Below are 19,428 nucleotides of genomic sequence, written 5' to 3'. Positions count from 1 at the left end.
ACCTCACAACGTGTTACCTATTTGTGCACGACTAGTAGGCTCCAAAATGTGCTCAAATGCCATTGCTTTGCACTAAAGTTGCGTAAAATACTACCACATTACACTTGCGTGGGCGCAGCCGCTTTTGTTTACAAAAACAACGAAGCGCCAGAAGAGATCACACCAGAAAGACATCATGGCTGCCATCTTGTTTGCGGATCGCCAGTTTAAAGCAGCAGCATGTTGCTACCGACATGTGACAACAGTTTTTGCTCACCAAGTGCAGTGTGCAATATGTGCCTCGGCGAGAAAAATGCAGCGAAGACAAGGAAATCCACCTCCCATCAACGTGGAATTGTTTATAGTGCTCGAGAAGGCAGTCGCAGCATCGAGTGCCACGCATTGAGCCATGATTGAGCAATCACCCGGGAATATGCATTCCTTCCTTCAAAAATGCTGGTTTTGGCGCCACCTGACAGGCATCGCACGCAGATTCGGCGTCAGACATAGATTTGCGCAAAGGGGTCGTAATCTCGATTGACTGCCTTGGGGTATATGAGATACGATCACTTTTGTGCTCGGCACCAGATGCATCGGCACCTCATGTGCTGGAGAAATGCCGCTGCGTGCATGGAACGCTGTCACTCTGCGTCCAGTGCCGAGTTACGGAAAATCTCGCAAAAGTGATCGCATCTCCGAAAGCAATTAACCGTGAATACTGCTCCATGGCAGTGCTGATTGACACATGCGGCGCACTTTGTACTGTCTGCAATTCGGTTTTATATCCTTGCAAGCGTGCCAAAATAGGCCGATGAAATTTTGACAGTAAGGTTTCGTTCTGTGACGCATTACTTATATGTGCTGTCTCATTTCGCAACAACGAAATTCTTGCGAAAGCATATTTTTTTCGCATTCTTCGCCGATTTCGTTATTGCGAGGTTCAACTGTAGTAGCACAATGCTTTTTACACAGAAACAAAGACAAAAACTGGAAATATTTTGCTGCAAAGAATGTACCTGCATTCACATAAGCTGTGCATCACTTCATGGCTCAGTAACATGTTCATTGTGGGAAAAAGAGTTCCGCGGCAAGGCTTATGGGGATCCTAGGGTCTCACAGGAGTGCAGACCACCGTGGGTTCTAGCCCACGCGAGCACCCACACTGCAAAGCACCATGAGTGGAGCGGCACCGCTGACTACCATCACGAGTGGAAAGGGGGAGAGGCGTAGGGACGACAGAACAGGTGAATGCCCACACAAAGGCGCAGACACACCTCAATCCCCACAGGTTTAAGAACTCAATGTTCACAGACAGCTACACATATCCACCAAATACTCCAGCAAGGTGCTGTAGAGCATGTGAAAGTAGCTGCTGGGTTGAAAGCACAACTCCAAAGACAATGTGGCTCGCATATCTGTGTGGCTGTCGGCCCACAAGAATTGTGTTTCAAACTTGGCAGGTATTCTCTCAGCATGCCTGCTTTTAAGTGCTGACTGGGACCAAGCTTGGTACTTACCCTGCTGTAGATTGGTTGGTTAATCCTTACTTACATTTGTTTGCTGTATTGTGATGGAGGCATTCACAAAAGAATTTAGAATTCTTCAGGAGCACGAAATATTTGAGGCTTTCCAAGAGTTAAAAATTGTGTACTATTCATAATTAAAAAAACTGCATGGCTCCTATGCACAAAAATTAAAAACTGCCCGGCGCAATCTTGATACTTAAGTATCAAGCCACTATGCCAGATCAAGTTTTGTGCACCTTTTCAACCATTCAACCCCTTTATGCTAGTGCAACTCTGCATCACTGAATTATATTGTTCTGACTGGGACGAAGCTGACTATCCTTGGCACTTACCCTGCTGTAGTTTTGTTGGTTGATCTTTACTTACATTTGTTTCCTGTGTTGTGATGGAGGCATTCACAAGATAATTTAGAATTTTTCAGGAGCATGAAATATTTGAGGCTTTCTAAGAGTCAAAAATTAGGTACTATTCATGATCAAAAAAGTTTATGGTTATTATGCACAAAAATTAAAAACTGCCCAGTGCAACCTTGATATCTAATACAGTCACTATGCCAGAGCAAGTTTTGTGCACCTTTTCAACCATTCATGCCCTTTATGCTAGTGCAACTCTGCATCGCTGAATTATATTGTTCTTACACCAGCATGAAATTTCCACTAGCACGAAATTTACACTAGCAGTTAGTTTGTACCTCTGAATAAAGCGAAAATTACTTGGCAGAATCCTCAAGTGTTCTGACCATATCAGATATTGAGCAGAAAACAAGAGTGCTTATTTCTCATGAAAAGTCCATTACAAATGAAACTAAGCCGCTATAGCGCTTTTTTTTTTCCAGGGAGGATGAGACACCGAAAGTAGAAAATCATTTGAGGAGCTAGAAATATGTGCGCTAAACCTTTGACATAGCTAACAATATTTGTCAGTGCTGCAAATCATGCAACACTGGCACGAAGAGGCACTAGACACTAGTACTGTGAGCACTTACCAGAATCTGTGTACGACCGTAAAAGGTCGGGAAGCTTGAGTCTAATAAATTGTGTAGCACAAATGCAAAGCTCTGTACTGGAGGAATGAAGCAAACAAGTGCCAAGAACAACTTCTTGCACACGGTTCAGTCTTAGCACACGGCTGATATGGGCCAGTAGCAAGGGGCTTGGTCGAAGACTCTGCAAAAAAATAACCAAATGTTACAATCGAAAGCATCATTCCTTGGCCTTGTCTCCATTAAAATTTCTCAATAATGCATCTAGGTAGCAAATAAAGAGCATCATTCTAGACTACCTGTTTATAATAGTACATCAATCGCCTTACTTCCACAACCACCACGTTTTAAAGAGAAGAGAAAAATGTGGACTCTGGTGGTGGTAATGCTAAATAAGAAAAATTATTTAGTTAATTTAAGATTAACAGTACTCGCAGTAATCACAATACAGCATAAAACAAAAGTATAATTGCCCTAAGGAACAGAAATGCATAATTATGAAACGGCTCACCTTTTGGTGATGAAGAGGATTTTCTATAGAAAAGCACACACTTGACAAAAAATTGGGCTTGGAAAGAATGGAGCTAAACTCCTGAATCAAGTACTGGGTCTGTTGAAGAAAGAAAAGCACTAGCAGCTGTAGCGTCAAGACTGGTAAAAAGTACTGCACAATATACAACTGGTTAAGTAAATACATAAATTAGACTAGGGCTGCAATTCGGTCGTAATGCCTTTTCTGAGGAGTACTCCGTTACTGCACCTTCTGTGCTTCCATCTGTGGTCGGAGCAGTGAGCTGCCTGCATTGCCAATAGTGTCAGCCAGCCGTGAGCAATGGATGATGAGTGGCATAGAATTGACTGGTAGACATCACTACAATATCTTGGCCCAGGACTCAAAAAAGAAAAAGTAATGCGGTTGAACATGCCAAAACCACTTTCTGATTATGAGGCACGCCACAGTGGAGGACTCTGGAAATTTTGAACACCTGGGGTTCTTTAACGAGCACCCAAATCTAAGTACACGGGTGTTTATGCATTTCGCCCCCATCGAAATGTGGCCGCCGTGGGTTTGAAAGAAAAAAAAAAAAAAAAAAGACTAACCTATGAATCCCAAACACATTTAGCATCCTCTGACAAATAAGATTTAACAGCTTTCCCTGCCAAAATGCTGCACTTATCTGTGCATGGGTTTTCACACCGGGGCTGGATTTGACGGTTTTCATCAGTACATATGACAAGGTATCAGCCAAGTTAATACAAATGATACATTAGAGAATTATCAGCACATGAATGAGCATGGAGAATTACACAGACAAGTGTGGTGCAACACCACTAAAAAGGATGACAGCAGCAGCAAGAATATACAACACTGCTTTATTGCTTAACAGGGCGTTTGCTGGACTAGTTGGTTTATACTTCCCAGCTTAACAAGCGCACATCTTAGATGGGAGAAGGAGGTAGACAAGGCAAACACAGTCAGGCACTTTGTCCCACTTTCTTCATATGCATGCAATGCTTTGCTTTGTTGTCTATGAAATAGCTTTACCGAGAAAGTCCAAGTGCAGATGCTAAAAACACAAACTAAAGCTGAGAGTGGCTTCACTGTCATACTGTCACTGTCGGATGCTAGAAAAAAATCTCGAGCAAGACTAGTAGCATATAGAATCAGTATTTGTTCCTTATAATGGCTATTCAATGCAAAAATTTTTATGAACTTTAATGCAGACATCTCAGCTACTGGTGTGAAAGCTTCCCTTAGCAATTAAATAAAATGTAAAGAAGTAAACTACAGCTTACATCATAAATGAGCTATGCAAATGTTATGAAAACTTCAGCAAGCAGCATTACGATTATAATGCAAACTAATGATGCATGCAAATGTACACGGGCCTCTAGACTCAGGGGAGCACTTTTATTCAAGTGCCCAAATCAGCTTAACATTGAAATGAAGGCCTGCCAAATTAAGTCTTTATGCTACAACCTTTTCATGGACACAAGTCACACAACCCTAAATTTCCAGGATGGGGAGGCAAACAAAACCTATTTCATCTACTGATTAGGTACAGACTCAAAAATCTGAGGTGCCCTATGCACATACCCTGCACAATATAACAGCACCTTTTCGATTAGCACTCTAGATGTCTAGAGGCCGCATTCTGAAACTATCCACTTCGGCAATACTACGGCCTTGGCCACACCTCCACCAACGTTGTGCGCCGATTGGCTGTTTTAGCAAAACCAGAAAACAAATAGTGCCATTTAGCCGTTCCGGCCTACATCAATTTGACATCACGGAGTTGTTGGATACTCCCGAGACACACTGAGTAAACTAATGAGTCTTTTCGTGGTCGCTTGGTGGTGCATTGCAGTAGAAGCACGAGAGTTGGTAGTTTATATATTTTTTTATGGCAGTTTGCACGTAGTTTTGCGCAGCGATATTTGTTGACTGTTGATCGGCTATTGCACTGTGTTGCCTTCTGGAAGTGACAATTTTAAGTGGCAGTGTTTTGGAACCGCTGGCAGCGGCAGCATGAACAATGGTGAGTTTCTAATCGAACTCAATATGTCACAAATCAATAAATATTCATCTGCTTTGTCAACAGTTACCAGAGTGCCACAAGGCTCCGTCTTGGGGCCTTTACTTTTCTCAATTTATATTAATTATCTCCTTAACTGTATAACGTCATCATCAATTAATCTGTTCGCAGACAATTGCGTAATATACTGAAAGATTACTAACCCTGATGATTCAGATAAACTGAAGGAAATCTTCACAATGTATCACTCTGGTCGAAAAATGGCTCGTGAAACTGAACGCTAGCAAGTGTAAATCGATGCGCATATCATGTACGGCCAGCAATAGCAATCAGTGCCGATATGTACTGAATGACACTTCATTAGCGTCCGTTAATGCTCAAAAATATCTTGGCCTTCACATAACTAATGATCTCTCATGGAATTTGCATACTAATTATATTACTGCTAATCCTAATCGCATGTTAGGATATCTTCGTCGTAACTTTTCTACCGTTCCTACTTCGGTAAAATTGACACTCAACAAAACCCTTGTTCGCTCAAAACTAGAATATGCATCTGCCATTTGAGATAACAATCAAGCATAACTAACCATAAACATTGAAGGAATTCAAAATTGAGCAGCTCGCTTTATTTTATTGAACTATTCCCACCATTCCAGTGTTACATGTATGGAAAAAACCCTGAATCTACCAGATCTTTCATTACGCCGCAAATGTGCTCGTCTTTGCCTATTCCACAAGGTTTATCACTCTAACCACGTGCTCAAGAATTAACTTATCATCACACCTTTCTATGTTTCATCCCGTTCTGACCACAGATATAAAGTTGCCGTCCTATCTTGCCGAACGAACAAGTATCATGATTCTTTTTTACCCCACACAAGTGTCGACTGGAACCACCTTCCTGCTTCTACCATTCAGATCGCAGATATATCTTCATTCAAAACAGCAGTCTACCACGCTATCACTTAACATTGTCTGCATATTATATTGCTTTGTTATGTACCACTCCTTTCTGTAGTGCCTTAGGGCCTTGAAAGTATGTATAATAAATAAATAAATAAATAAATAAATAAATAGATGTGTTGCTCGGGTTGTTGGTGGTGAATGCATTTATGAATTCACCATATGAATGAATTTATAATAACATCTAAAATGTGTTTCGCAACCGCACAAGTTGTAGCACAATTTATTCATGAAAAGAAAATATTTCACAACTCACTTTTTTCAATTTATGTTATTTAAAGCAAACAGTAGTCTGTGTGCAGAACGTGTACTGCGGCCATTACACTAAAAAAATACACCTGAGCCACTCTGCACTCATACAATGCGCTCTGTCGTGCGTTGTGAAGCATTCGAGCGTGTTGGTAGTGCATGCTGTTGTCATGTATAAGTGGCCAGTTGATTTACTGAACGTGACTATCGCAGAGGCAATAGCATTGCCGAAGTAGATCGTTTCAGGATACGGCCCTAGATTACAATGACAACTGCCGTTTTTTTTTTGTGAGGTTCATGTTCTGAAAACATTTGTGATGAAATGTAAATCCTTTCTTTTGTGCTTTCATGGAAGCTTTTAGTTTTGTTCAGGACACCTGCTATGTCACCTTTGCATTCTTGAATAAAATATTGAAGGAAACTTTAATAACATTTGCGGAGTGTTGCATAAGCTTTCCTCCAATACAAAGCAGAATAAAGCTACACGAGTCTAGTCAACCAATTTTTAGATAAAGCAAGTTAAATTATTTCTACCCATATAGTTGCACTGGCACTAACGACGAAGACTAAGGCAACTACACAACACCTTATGTAGCAACAGCACATCCAGATGTTAACAGCATTGCGACACTAACATAGCACTCAATAGATTTGGAAACTATGTTGGTCTTCGCTGAAAGCCAGTGCCATCACAGATGGAACAGTGGCAAGCTGCATGTTTCACTCAAAATTTCAATTCGAACAAACCACTCAAAATTTCAATTCGAACAAACCACAAGAAAAAGATCACAAAATGTAATTACTGACCTGATGGAAGTCTTTTCCACTACTTTTACCATCTCCACTGAAGTCAACGTGGGAAAAAAGGCAACGAAGCAGATGCCGCTCTGCCTCAAACCCGTGCAGGGCGACAAGCTGAAAAAAAAAAAAAAAAAAAAAAAAAAAAGTCAACTGTCACAGGATGCATGAAAGATATGCGAAAGTGAAGAGGGTAATCATAATCTTACTCTAAAGAAGCTTTCTAAAAAGTTAGTTCTTAATGGCTCTTGTTACATATGGAGTAAATGATTGATTCAAGCAAAAAATGGCACCGTGATGTGTAATCAAGACTAACACTATTTCAGGCCTAGGTCTTACAGCAATAAGCCTACCTACACCATACTTCACAAGTGTCTAGCACTAGGCCGGAAGCTGCCCTGACAGAAGCCAAGGAAAAACATAATCGTACAAATGCATGTGTCCTCGCAATGCTTGCATCTCCAAATCAAAACACTGTCTACTCAGTCTTGAGTGCCAGAGCCCGAACATTACAAAATTGATTACACTTGTGTAACACACAGTATTTCAACAACACACCTATGATAGTGGAAGCACTAGAAAAGAGTCAAATGTGCACATCCTGCCTCCAAGATTTATCAATGGTCTGCCGGTTGAATATGAAGCTTTTTTAATGAGTAAGCATGACACATGTGCAGCCTGATACTGCAGCTATTTGGCTTAGTTTCAGCCCACCACATGCAGAACATGGCCAAAGGTTGAAATGGACTTCAAAAATTCTCAATTTGGGATGCCCTGCAAGGCAGTTCTGAAAACAAAAGTTCATCAACAAACCAATTTTAATCTCGTAGCAAAACTTACAGAAGCTAACAGATTGATTCAGTTTAATGTGCAAAAGCAACTAACAGGCTATGAGAGGCACTGCAAAGTAGGGCTCCTGTCTAAGCCTATTGGTCTAGTTCTAATTATCTGGCAAAGGCCAAATTTAGTATCAAAATAACGAGAGTGTAAGCCCACAGAAACGCACGGGCGGTGGCCAAGACCTTTGATTGGGATTGCATTAACCAAAGAATCAAATTAACCGGAGTCGCATTAACAAAAGTCTACCATAGCTGCTGTGGCCATGTACTGCAAACCACACACACACACACACACACGCGCGCACGCACGCACGCACGCACGCACGCACGCACACACACACACACACACACACACACACACACACACACACACACACACACACACACACCAGTCAACCGGATGAAGTGGTCGAAAGCCACAGAATGACCATGCTATGGAAAGCCAACCACTGGTGGAGGCTAATTTCCAAGTTTTGAATATGAATTGAATATTACACTAACTATTCAGTATTTTCTAATGTCACAACTAACTAAATATTTTCCAGAAGCCGACTGTTGGAGTCTGGTTACCATTCTCTGTCTGCTAAACAAAGTGTGGCAAATTATCAGAAGTGAAACAACAAAAGTATTCAAAGCAATGCAGAAAGAAAATGAGTATAATGCAAGCTCTTGTTTTTACGGTTGCAGTGTATACATGACAACCTGCGATTTCTCATTGTAATCTGTCATTTAGTGTTTATGGCAGTCTAGTTATGTAGCAGCTTCATCTTTTACATGATAACCAGTGATGTTTCTGTAACCAGTGGTGTTTCTGGTTTCTGTAACACATCCGATCTCCAGCTAGGCACGTTAGGCACACATTCTGAACTACACACATTAGATGCCAAGAGCAGCGAAATATTACTTTGGCTAAATGTGTTACAAAGGAGTAGTATACTACCCCTAAAGCAACCTTAGCAAAGCTGCAAGACTGGTAATTGCATAGTTTTTCTGCACCTGATGGTCAGCAAATATGACAAGTCCCAGCGCGCAGCCTCAGATTTTTCAGTGCGCCATGAACAGCGCCTAGTCTAATATGATATACCAAGGTGCTGCACATTTAGAGCCATGCGTTGCTACCACTGAGCAATATGGGGGGGCATTTAGTTTTTACATTTGTGACCACCTGGGATTCATTAATGTGCACCCAAGGCTCTGTATGCAATTGTTTTTGCATACCACGATTCCAATGCGGCCACCGCAGCTGGGAATTGAATGACAAGTATATTCTATCTGGACCTCTTAGGCCAATTTCTTTTTCACTGGTTTTTCATGGTCTAGTATGCTGCGATATGAATGAGTAGGGTGGAGCTTTTCTAATAATACTTTCCATTCTGCCCCGAAGAGTAGTTTCAAGATACTTATAATGACAATAGCACCAGATTTCCAGACTACTGCTCAAATATAAGGAATGTGCAAGAAAGCAAAGCACATTGCATCACTGAACAAAACAGTTTTTGTATCGAAACAATTCTAAAAAGCGGCTGACAGTTTTCTTAACCTTAAGAAAATGTGCAAGATCCTTGTGGTAAGGTACTCACCGCAAGAAACATTTCTCAGGTACATTCCATCGCATGCATACACCATGAACAAACGTGCGATATGCAGCTTACTCAGATAAGCACGAGAAGAATAGCAAAAGCTGAAGGCAAGATTATGTCCTAGGTGAAAGGTATACTAAACAAAAGTGGCCCATGACTCAATCTGCTGTCACAGTATCACACCTTTTAGTCTTAAAATTTATGCTTATGTACAGCAAGTTATTGAAATGTGCTTCATAGCATAATTTGTCTATTACTAATGAGATCATAGGTTCTGAAAACAAGTTTAACATTTTCTCCAAAATTTGACTAAGGAAGATCCTACTAATTTTGACAGACTTGTGGCATCAGCGACTGGCCAGGCTTCAGATGCTGCATTCTAACAGCGCTAATTAGAACCAGTACTATAGGCTTTACGAATCTTGTGCTTCCATTCTAAAGTCATAACCAATGTTGATGATTAGCTGCTGAGGCTTTAACAATGTTTTTACTCATGATACAACATTTGAGTGTGCATATCCATTGTAAACTAAACGGAGTGTACAGCTCAAGCTGTACATAATGTTTTACATTAAGAAAATTATGACCTACTGTGTGCCTCAATATTTTACTTACTCAATTTTGTAGCACTTCTTTGGTTTAGGCCTGTGAAGCATTTTTAAGGAATATAGGCACACATTTGGGTGTGACGGCTTTCGCAGATGAAAATAAGTCATGTAAAAGTTACTCATTCACACCTAGCAAGAACAAAAAAGTGCTAAACATTGGTGTGCAGATTACTTATAGTAAGAACACTGACAGTCACGTATACCTATGAGCAAAAATAAAACTTCGACAACAAAGCACTGAATGTATAACATCGTGACTATCTGGTTACTTGCAATTGTTGCTAAATACAAGCTGAAGAAGCATATGTGGATGATGTGAACTGCTCTAAGCAAGTGCGTGACCATTTTTGCACTCACTTGCTTCGGAGTGCTAAAGGTAGATTGATAGATAGTTGCTCCTAGACGATCCCTGCGACAATGCAATAGAATGCGGTGTGGAAAACTGCCTGCATCACCTAACACACTATGGTGCTACACTGTGCTACGAGGTGTTAAATATGCATACACAGGCGGGTAGAACTTACGAGCATTTAAAGCCGCTGGTGCAGAAAGTGCGGCAGGCCACATACAGGGAAGGTACTGATGGACTAGAGTACGCCGCAGAACACTGATGCGCGTGCATTATGCACACGCATCAGTGAACAAACACCGCGAACAGTGATACTACTGCACACAAAATTACATGCAAAGGAATAAACATTTATTGAGAAAGCCCACAACGTACCATACAAGGTACGCCATATTTGTGATCGGAACGAAAGCTGAATCCTTAACTATGAAGTTCACGCTGTTACTCAGAGCAAAGAATAAAACAGGGAAAAAAAAAAACAGCTATAATTATACTTAGGCACTGGCTTGAGAGCATCATTCTATGTAGGCGAAATTTCCTCTTGCGGAGGTTCGCATTAAAGCTGTAGCACAAGGGCTGACCGTTGAAGCCGAGAGGTGTCAGTCAGCCGTTGACGAGTGAAGGAGCGACGAATTTAAGCACTCGGTTTAAAAAACACCGCACAGTCGCGCTTTTAGCTAGCACGGTAGCCAGTCAAGAGACATGGCATTTTTCAAACGGCTAAATTGTATGCCGCAGCGCCTTAACAGTTCGCACCTAATTATGCCTGCCAGACAAGCTCGTCGTATCACCATTGTGCTTTTGTTAAACAATGTCCATCTTTCGCATTAGGCAGGAAGCTCGCACCACGCTAATACTTACCCTACTGAGGTATTGCTCAGCTCCCAAAGTGACGTCAATTGCAATGGCGGTTGTCTAATCCGCCATATCAAGAAGGAACTTCAAATATTTGCGCAAATACATGACAAAATCAAGAGAAAAGGGCAAGTTCCACGAGTCTACTTACGCGGGAAATCTCTTGAACACTGGACTTGAAGTTCTTCTTTGTCAAGCTGGACACAGAGTAACTAATATAAGACAAAGCAAAAGACAACGGATCTAGGTTCATAGTTCCATGAATACCACACCGAAAGCTTCAAACTGCTTTGAAGCTTTCTTCCATTTACACAAGAGGTTCCTTGTATCGCTACGCTTGCTCCCAACAAAAAAGCACAATGTTCGTGCGATGTCCAACATCAGGACCGCTTGGAAACTCTTCACTCCATTATCATTACGGCGACGTTCAACACTCGCAGCTCGCCAGGTCGTACTCGCCAGTGCGCCTGGCGCAACGGTTACGCCGCCACGGGCCGAATCGAAAAAGTCCTACCCACGCAAGTGGCCGCACGCACTTTCCTTCGACGAGCAGTAGAACAAGTAGCCCTCTTTGCTCTCACAAATCATCTGTTTCCGCTTCCGCTGAGATTTCATCGATTTTCTTATTATGAAATAGTCACTTATTACCAATAAAAAAAAACAATGTAAAAATATTCGCTCTAATAAGCTCCTACAAATTTTAGCTTACTAAGTAATCTCGCAGAACAGTAGAACACTATTACAAAATTAACGACGACGCCAGAGGACGCATGAGCATAATCCGTGTAAAACCCCTCAATTTGCAAAAGTAGCGCCAAGCACTTCCTTCTTCCTCCGCTCCACTCCCGCACTCGGAGCGGCTTCGACGGTGTCGCCGCCTATGCTGGCCCTGCCGTAGCAGACGACGGCTAGGAAATCCGCGGAAAAGTTCGTGTGAGCCCTGCGGAGCAGTTCTTGAGGCGAGATTTTGCTTCGTCAGTCGGTAACTGGCCTCAATAATGTCGTGTTGTAAATGCGCAAAAAATATAGAAAAGGACCATTATTTAATACGTAAAGCGCCAGCTCGTTGAGAGTTCGTGTTGCTGAAACACGACGCATGTACACGGTGGGCTCGTACACTCGCGTAATTACCTCAGTTCCAGGTTTTGACTGAATGAAAGTATGTCTGCGTGGTTTCGTAGGTTAATTTACGTGCCTGCAGGACAATTTTGTTCGGCCGGTGCGTGAGAGATTCCAACTATCTGGGGCCAGCAATGCTTGGCAACAGGGCCGCTTCTGTTCCGCGCCTTTTACACATGTGTGTAGCTCATGCACGGGATGTGGCGGCCATGAGCAACGTTTTCACACGTAGACAGTATTGATAATTTGAACAACGTACCAGCACATGAAATCGTTATTTATTTATTAATTTATGTACTTATTCAGCGTAAGTGGTTGATAGCAAGAACGTGCTTGTTGGGACAACTGGACAGAGGATCCTAAAATAATTATCCCTCCCCTCATTAGCAACAGTAACAATTTTGTTGAAGTGCTCATTTTGTATCTGTATACCACGTGTGTCTGCATTATTTTGCGTTGTAAGTTTTCGCAGGGAAGCAGTATTGCTTTAACTGAAACACTCAAGGCACACAAAGACAGATAAAAAATTGATTCTTGGGTTTTACGAGCCAAAAGCACGATATGATTATAGGCACACTGTAATGGGGCTCTTTAACGTGCCCCTCATGGATAGGACACGGGCGGCTTTGCATATCGCCCCCATCGAAATGCGGCCGCGATTTGATCCCGCGACCTGCCGCGATCGATACGTCTGCGCGTACTTTCGTCTCAATGGGCCAGCAATGGCAGTCGGAGCGCGCTGGAAAGAAAAAAAAAATATATACGAAAGCGCGAAGCGTGCTTCCATGTCACATAGATTGGCCAATGGGGGAGCGGAGGCGGCTGGGGCGACAGGAGGCGTGGAGGAGGGAACGCCGGGGAGAGAGGGGCGGCGCTTTTGGAAAATTGAGGGGTTTTGCCTCGGCGTCTGCTGGCGTGAGGGCTTAGGCTGGCGTATGTATTGGGGGCGAGGAGTTACCATCTTACGCCATCTGTCGGAAGCGCCTCCCTTGCGCAGTATGAGGGATCACTCGGCGCGCTCCTCATAGGTTTGGCTTACGGCGCTTAATAAAAACACCACGCGGCAGCCCTCCTGTACATACTCAAAACGAGGGAACTTTATTACTGTCGAAATAATAATCTTGGGCAGACTGAAAGCAGAGAATCGTTTACAGACGCTATCTCTTTACCGAATACGTACAGTGAAAGCCACTGCGCGCGGTATCTCCCGAACCGGCTTCTTGCCTGAAAGGTGGGCAGTCGCTGAGCGCAAACTACGTGAAATGTGTTCTTACAGTGGGGGGTCTGTATAACCAAATGGCGCATAACAGAACGAAGCCTCAATGGATGCAGCGATCACACGGGTTCGCGGCGACCGACTGCGTGTCTGAATGGCACATTACAGAACGAAGCCTCAATTCATGCAACAATCACTCGGGTTTGCGGCGACTGACTGCGCGTCTGCATGCATGTCTGCGCACAATGTTTCACTTTCACTGAGAGCGTTTTCGCACCGTACCGTGAGCTTTAGGCCGCAACATATGAGAATTTAACAGTCCACAAGCAACCATTGTTGCATGGACGTTATCAGAGCTGTTCAAACACAATTTCGTTTTAACAAGGGACTTCGACGCCTACGGCGACTGTGATGTGCCGTCGCGACGATTCAATATTTTTCTTCTAAATTCTTGGACGTTTCAATGTTATTTCTAAAGTTGCGTCATACTGTTTGCAGTCAGTGGGCGATTTCGCACTGCTTCTTTTTGGTAATCCAGTGCGTTAATTCATAACACAAACATGACCATATGCCATGCGTTTATTTGCATGGCATGCGTAGTGCATCTTACGACTCCCTTTTCATTCCAGTGAACTTGCCAGTGTCTAGCATCAACAAGTTCATAGACCAAACAGTCGTGACATTAGCCGAGCAGGGAGCACGGGCGCCTCAGTGCGCGTTTTCTGCTACTCACCGAACATCGCAGACCGGGCGCCGTAGCAGAAATATTCCTCGCGTCTGTGCTTGCTGCATACCCGAGTTGTAGCCGATGGCTGTTTGCCGGCTCTAAGTTTCGCGAGCCAAGCTTCACGGAGCTTCTTGTCCTGCGGCTACGTGTGAATAAGGCTGACACCGGGCTCCGTTGCGTACGTCCGGCACTGCGGCCCTACCATGCTGCTCACCTCCAAAGGCAACCACTACCCAGGCGGCACGTCAGGTTGGGCCAACGTTGGAAACGTATTGGCAGTTCCTGGCCCAATGATGGCCTAAGATTAACAGCGTGGTTCCAATATTGGCAGTGCCATTCTGATTCCTGGCCCAATGATGGCCTAAGGTTAACAGCGTGGCGCGAATATTGGCTGTGCCATTCTGATAGAGATCCAACGTTGGTCCACATTACACAGTCAGTAAAAAATATTGGCTGTGACATTCTGATAGAGATCCAACGTTGGCCCACATTACACAGTCAGTAAACAATATTGGCACTGCCGTTCAACAAGGCGGGAATTATTGGACCGACTTTCGTACGGATTTGCCAATATGGGTTACTAGTTGGCATTGTTTGGAGGACATTGGCCCGTAATAAGCCAATTTTTTCCTTGTCGGTTTTTAGTGCTCTACGACTTGCTGAGATTGAACAACATGTTTTGACAACTAACGCACTGATCACAGACGCACTGCGCAGGAACCAGAAATATGTTTGCAAGCTGCGACCACCTGTGCTTCTCCCATGTCAACTCCATGCATGGTACACGGTCATTTTTGCACTTCGCCTTCACCGAAATGTGCCCCCTTAAAGAGAAAAGCCAGTGAACAACGTAGTAGTAAGCAGGGGAAGTCGCATAACGGGCAAACTAGCCACTGCTTTATTGATCGTGCATGGGAACATGAGCTTTCCATAAGAAGCAGCGGTATTGCGCATTTGCCTGCGCATTGTATATTTTGCATGTACCTTCCGCGGCTTTGGAGGATCAGGATTCTGAGGAGAATCGAGAATTACAGTGCCACAGAGCTGATGCAACCGTTTATATTGCATCGAGATGGAGCGCATATGTATTAGTGAAACTTTTGTTTATTTGTTTGTTTAGCATGCATGGTGCGGTGACATAATCATCATGTTTCTATTCCAATAGATTTGTTTGTTCGTGCGTGTGTAGTAAGCTCCTTGTATGAATGCCCCTGACAGAAAGAAAAATTAGTTGAAAGTTTGTGCTTGTCCGTGTCGACACCTGCTCGTCTTTCATGTCTTTGGCACGGCGCATTCCTGATTTTTTTTCGGCATAATCTTCCGCCCATCAGCCCCCACTTACTTCTCCACTACGCACCCACGTGAGCCTGGTCGATGCTATCAATCAAGCGCTCAGACAGCTACAAGCTCCTGTGTCGAATTGGCTGCTCTCGCAGGCACGGGGGAACGTGGCAGGGTCACTATTGTTCTCCTTGTCTCCCTCCGTCGCTGGCGCCCAAGGTACGTGATCGGGCTAGGTCCTGCGGGGGAAAGTGTGGCGTTTACGCCGTTTTCTTCATTCACCCTTTCCGTTTACCCTTTCCTTCTATGCATCGCTAGACTGGGTGCAACACCGCCTGAATGCTTGCAGTCTTGGATGGGTGGATGGAAGGTAGGAGCGTCCCCGTTGAAACGGGGTGATGGCAGTTGCCGCCATGCTCAGCTTTTTATTTTTGTTTACCTGTGTTGGTGTGTTATTAAAATTCGCCATTTTCTTTAAATACGTCTTCCTACCCTTTTAACCTTATGTCACCGCTCTGCTTTTGAGCCACCAATCCTCCAATCGCCTTTTGCTAATTTCCAACACATATTTATTTACATGACTATTGTTATCTCTGAACTCTAGGGCCTCAGGAAACGTGACTGTGGCCGCATCGACATCGGGATTGATACCATCACATTTTAGTATGAGGTGTTCTATTGTTTCTACATATTTACCACACACAGTACATGTGTCTTCTTCGTTAAATTTCTTTTTATAGCTCCGCGTTCTAAGACATCCTGACCTAGCTTCAAAGAGTAGGGCACTGCCTCTTGAGTTACCATAAAACGCTTCCTTCCTGATCTGCTGTTTCCAGTATCGATATAGTTCCACACTATGCTTCTTTTCCATTGAATTTATCCAATTTTTATCTTCCGCGTTTTTAACCAGTCGTTTAATGCTCTGTCTTTCTTCGTCCTCGTGTCTGGCATACTTACTGGTTAGCTTCCTAGTTCTTTTCCGCCATTGTGAGTCAACGCTCTTTCTGTATAGGTATTTAAATACCTTAGCTGCCCACCTGTTATCGTCCAATTTCCTCAGGCGTTTGTCGTATATGATTTTACTTGGAGCTTCCCGTGCTTCGAACGATGCCCAGCCCATATCCCCCTGTACTGCTTCGTTTGTGGTTTTCCCGTGGGCACCTAGTGCTAATCTTCACACAGTTCTCTGATTTACTTCTAGTCTCGACTGAACCTCTGCCCTTAAACACAGGACCGCATTCCCGGAAGTAAGCCCCGGCACCATTACTCCCTTTCCAATACCTCTCAGTACCTCATACCTGTTGTACCCCCACAATGCCCTATGTTTCATTATCCCGGCATCTCTTAGCCCTTTTGCTGTGAGAGACTGTTCGTGCTTTTCCGTGTACATCTGCCCTTTGTTTATCCATACCCCGATATGTTTGTATTCGGCCACTCCGGGTATTTCATGGCCTTGTATTGTAAGCTCCTGATCAGTTGTATCGTTGAAAAACATCCCACTGGACTTAGCTGCACTAAAACTGAAACCTAAACTGTCTCTTTCGTCTCCACAGTAATTAATCAGAGTTTGCAAATCTTCCTGGCTATCTGCTAACAGTACAATCGTCCGCATACATTAAACCCGGTAGTGCTTGCTCAACAACCTTTCCGCCTAATCTGTACGACAGATTATACCCTAGATTGCCTCCTTGTAACCTTCTTTCCATACTTATCATATAAAGCATGAACAGCAGCGGTGATAGAGGACAACCTTGCCTTAATCCTTTGTGTACCTCGACAGTTGTCGTACTCTTAATTCCTTCCCATGTTATTTCAACATTATTTTCTCAGTATATTTCCTGTAGAAAATCAATTACCTCATGGCCGATACCTTCATCTTTTAATATGTTCCACAGGAGTTCCCTGTTCACGTTGTCGTATGCACCGCTTATGTCCAGGAAGGCTAAATACAGAGGTCTAATTCCCGCCTTAGCTATTTCTTTGCACTGGGTAAGCACGAACAGGCTATCATCTAAGCGCCTACCACTTCTGAACCCGTTCTGAAGTTCTCCGAGTATTCTATTACTTTCTACCAACGACTGCATTTTTAATTTCACCGCCTGCATCGCCAGCCTATATATAACTGATGTTATCGTAATTGGTCGGAAGGATTTTATGTTCTTCTTATCGCCTTTCCCTTTATAAATCAAATTCATTTTACTCTGTTCCCAGCTGTGCGGAATTTGCTTATTTGTTATAACTGCCTCCAATGCTTTTATCAGCGTTTCCTTGCTTCTTGGGTCAAGTTCATTATTTAACTTGATTGGAATTTCGTCTATCCCTGCGGACGTGCATTTTGGAACACTTGCTTCCGCCTCTTTCCAGTTAGGATTGGTTTGTTCTAAGCTGTTTTCTATTATGCCATCCTGTGTTGCTCCCTCATTTGGGGCGGTTACCCTATCAACTTTCCTAAATGACTCTGCTATAACTGAACCAATGTAGTTCACAGCGTCCACTCCCTCTAAACAATTTCCTTCGGCATCGTGAATCTGCTCCTGCTTTCTGTGATTCGCTTTACCCAGCCAGCTTATATGGTTCCAGAATTTTCTTGACCCCCTTTAGTTGCATCGCGAACTTCAGCCAGCCAGCGATCAGAGGACTGCTTTATTTTAGCCTAGACGAGGACCTACACTTGTTTCTTTTGTCGATTAGATTCCCCTTTTTGGCCTATTTCCTCTTCAGATAACTGCGCCCTCTTTGCTTCTCTGTGTTCCCGTGATGCCAACCATCGTTGTTCGATGGCCTCGCTAATTTCCTTATTCCACTAACTTCGTAGCTTCCTCTTTCCTCTCTAGCGGTTTACTCCTTTTACTTCTTTTATTTTTGTAATAATGAGTAGTTCTAACTGATTATAATCCCACCTTTCCATGGGATGTTTCTCTATGGCTTCCTCTATGCCGGCCGCTATTTGCGCTATTTTTTCGTCATTTAATTTTGCGTACTCTTTTTGACTTCCCTGCATTTCTCTTTTGAGCAGGGCTCCCAACTGTGGACTAATACGCTTATGATCACTTCCGAGGCTGTACTTCCCCTCTTCGTCTATTTCCATTATTGCGAGCTTGCTATATATCCCCTGCGACATTAAGCAGTAGTCAGTGGTCGTTTGTCTGTTACGGGATTCACACGTGATTTGTCCCTCGCCCTTAGTTTCTCTATTTACTATAACTAGGTTGTGTCGCTCACAGAAGTCTAGCATCAACTTCCCGCTACAACCTGTGTATCCATCCATATCCTCGATGGAGCCATTCATGTCACCCAGCAGACAAATATCGGCACTTTCGCCAAACTGCTTTATATCGTCATTGAGACACTTCACTAGATCCTTGTTCTCTTGCCTGCATTTGTCCCCTGTCCCTAAATAAACTACTCCTAGCCATGTCTTTTTACCGGCAATTGTACCTGATACCCAGATATGTTCTTTGCAAGTTAACTTTATTCTTCGCCAATTTGTTCCTTGATGTATCAGTATACCTACTACTCCTCCCTTCCTCTCCGTTGTTGTTATATTGCTCCCTTCCCAGACGTAGCCTTCAATAAACGGTGGGTCTTCTAGATCCCTGAGGTGTGTTTCACATAGCGTATATACACCTACTTCTTCGTCCTTTAACTGCTGTTCTATTTCCAACCACTTCGCTCTCTTTCTACCGCCTTGCATGTTTATGTACCTAATCCTGGTGTTAAATTTCTTTTTTTGTGGTTTTCTTCCTGGACCTCCTAGTGGCCATTTTATTGGCGTCAGCCTCTATTGTTGCACTTTCTACGTTGTTTCTACCTACTC

At 43.3% G+C, this 19,428-nt stretch overlaps 1 protein-coding gene across 4 annotated transcripts in view; it reads right to left on the bottom strand.

Annotated features, from left to right (window-relative positions):
* Window positions 1-11,820, bottom strand: part of Not1 (CCR4-NOT transcription complex subunit 1) — a 108,717-nt gene extending 96,897 nt beyond the window's left edge. For 2 of the 4 annotated variants that reach the window (XM_075673515.1, XM_075673514.1), the window contains exons 1-4: window positions 11,420-11,820; window positions 7,047-7,154; window positions 2,999-3,097; window positions 2,491-2,671 (exon numbers count right to left, since the gene is read on the bottom strand). In XM_075673515.1, the coding sequence (XP_075529630.1) occupies window positions 2,491-2,671; window positions 2,999-3,097; window positions 7,047-7,154; window positions 11,420-11,521 (490 nt within the window). In that variant the 5' untranslated portion in view covers window positions 11,522-11,820. The remainder of the gene's footprint in view (window positions 1-2,490; window positions 2,672-2,998; window positions 3,098-7,046; window positions 7,155-11,419) is intronic. The other 2 variants (XM_075673513.1, XM_075673516.1) reach the window with 1 other exon arrangement.
* Between the last annotated feature and the right edge of the window lie 7,608 nt (window positions 11,821-19,428).

This window comes from Dermacentor variabilis, chromosome 1 (genome assembly GCF_050947875.1).
Source record: "Dermacentor variabilis isolate Ectoservices chromosome 1, ASM5094787v1, whole genome shotgun sequence".
In the NCBI taxonomy this organism is placed as follows: domain Eukaryota; kingdom Metazoa; phylum Arthropoda; class Arachnida; order Ixodida; family Ixodidae; genus Dermacentor; species Dermacentor variabilis.
The sequence above is the reverse complement of the archived record's forward strand: the minus strand, read 5'-3'. Positions and strand labels throughout refer to the sequence as shown.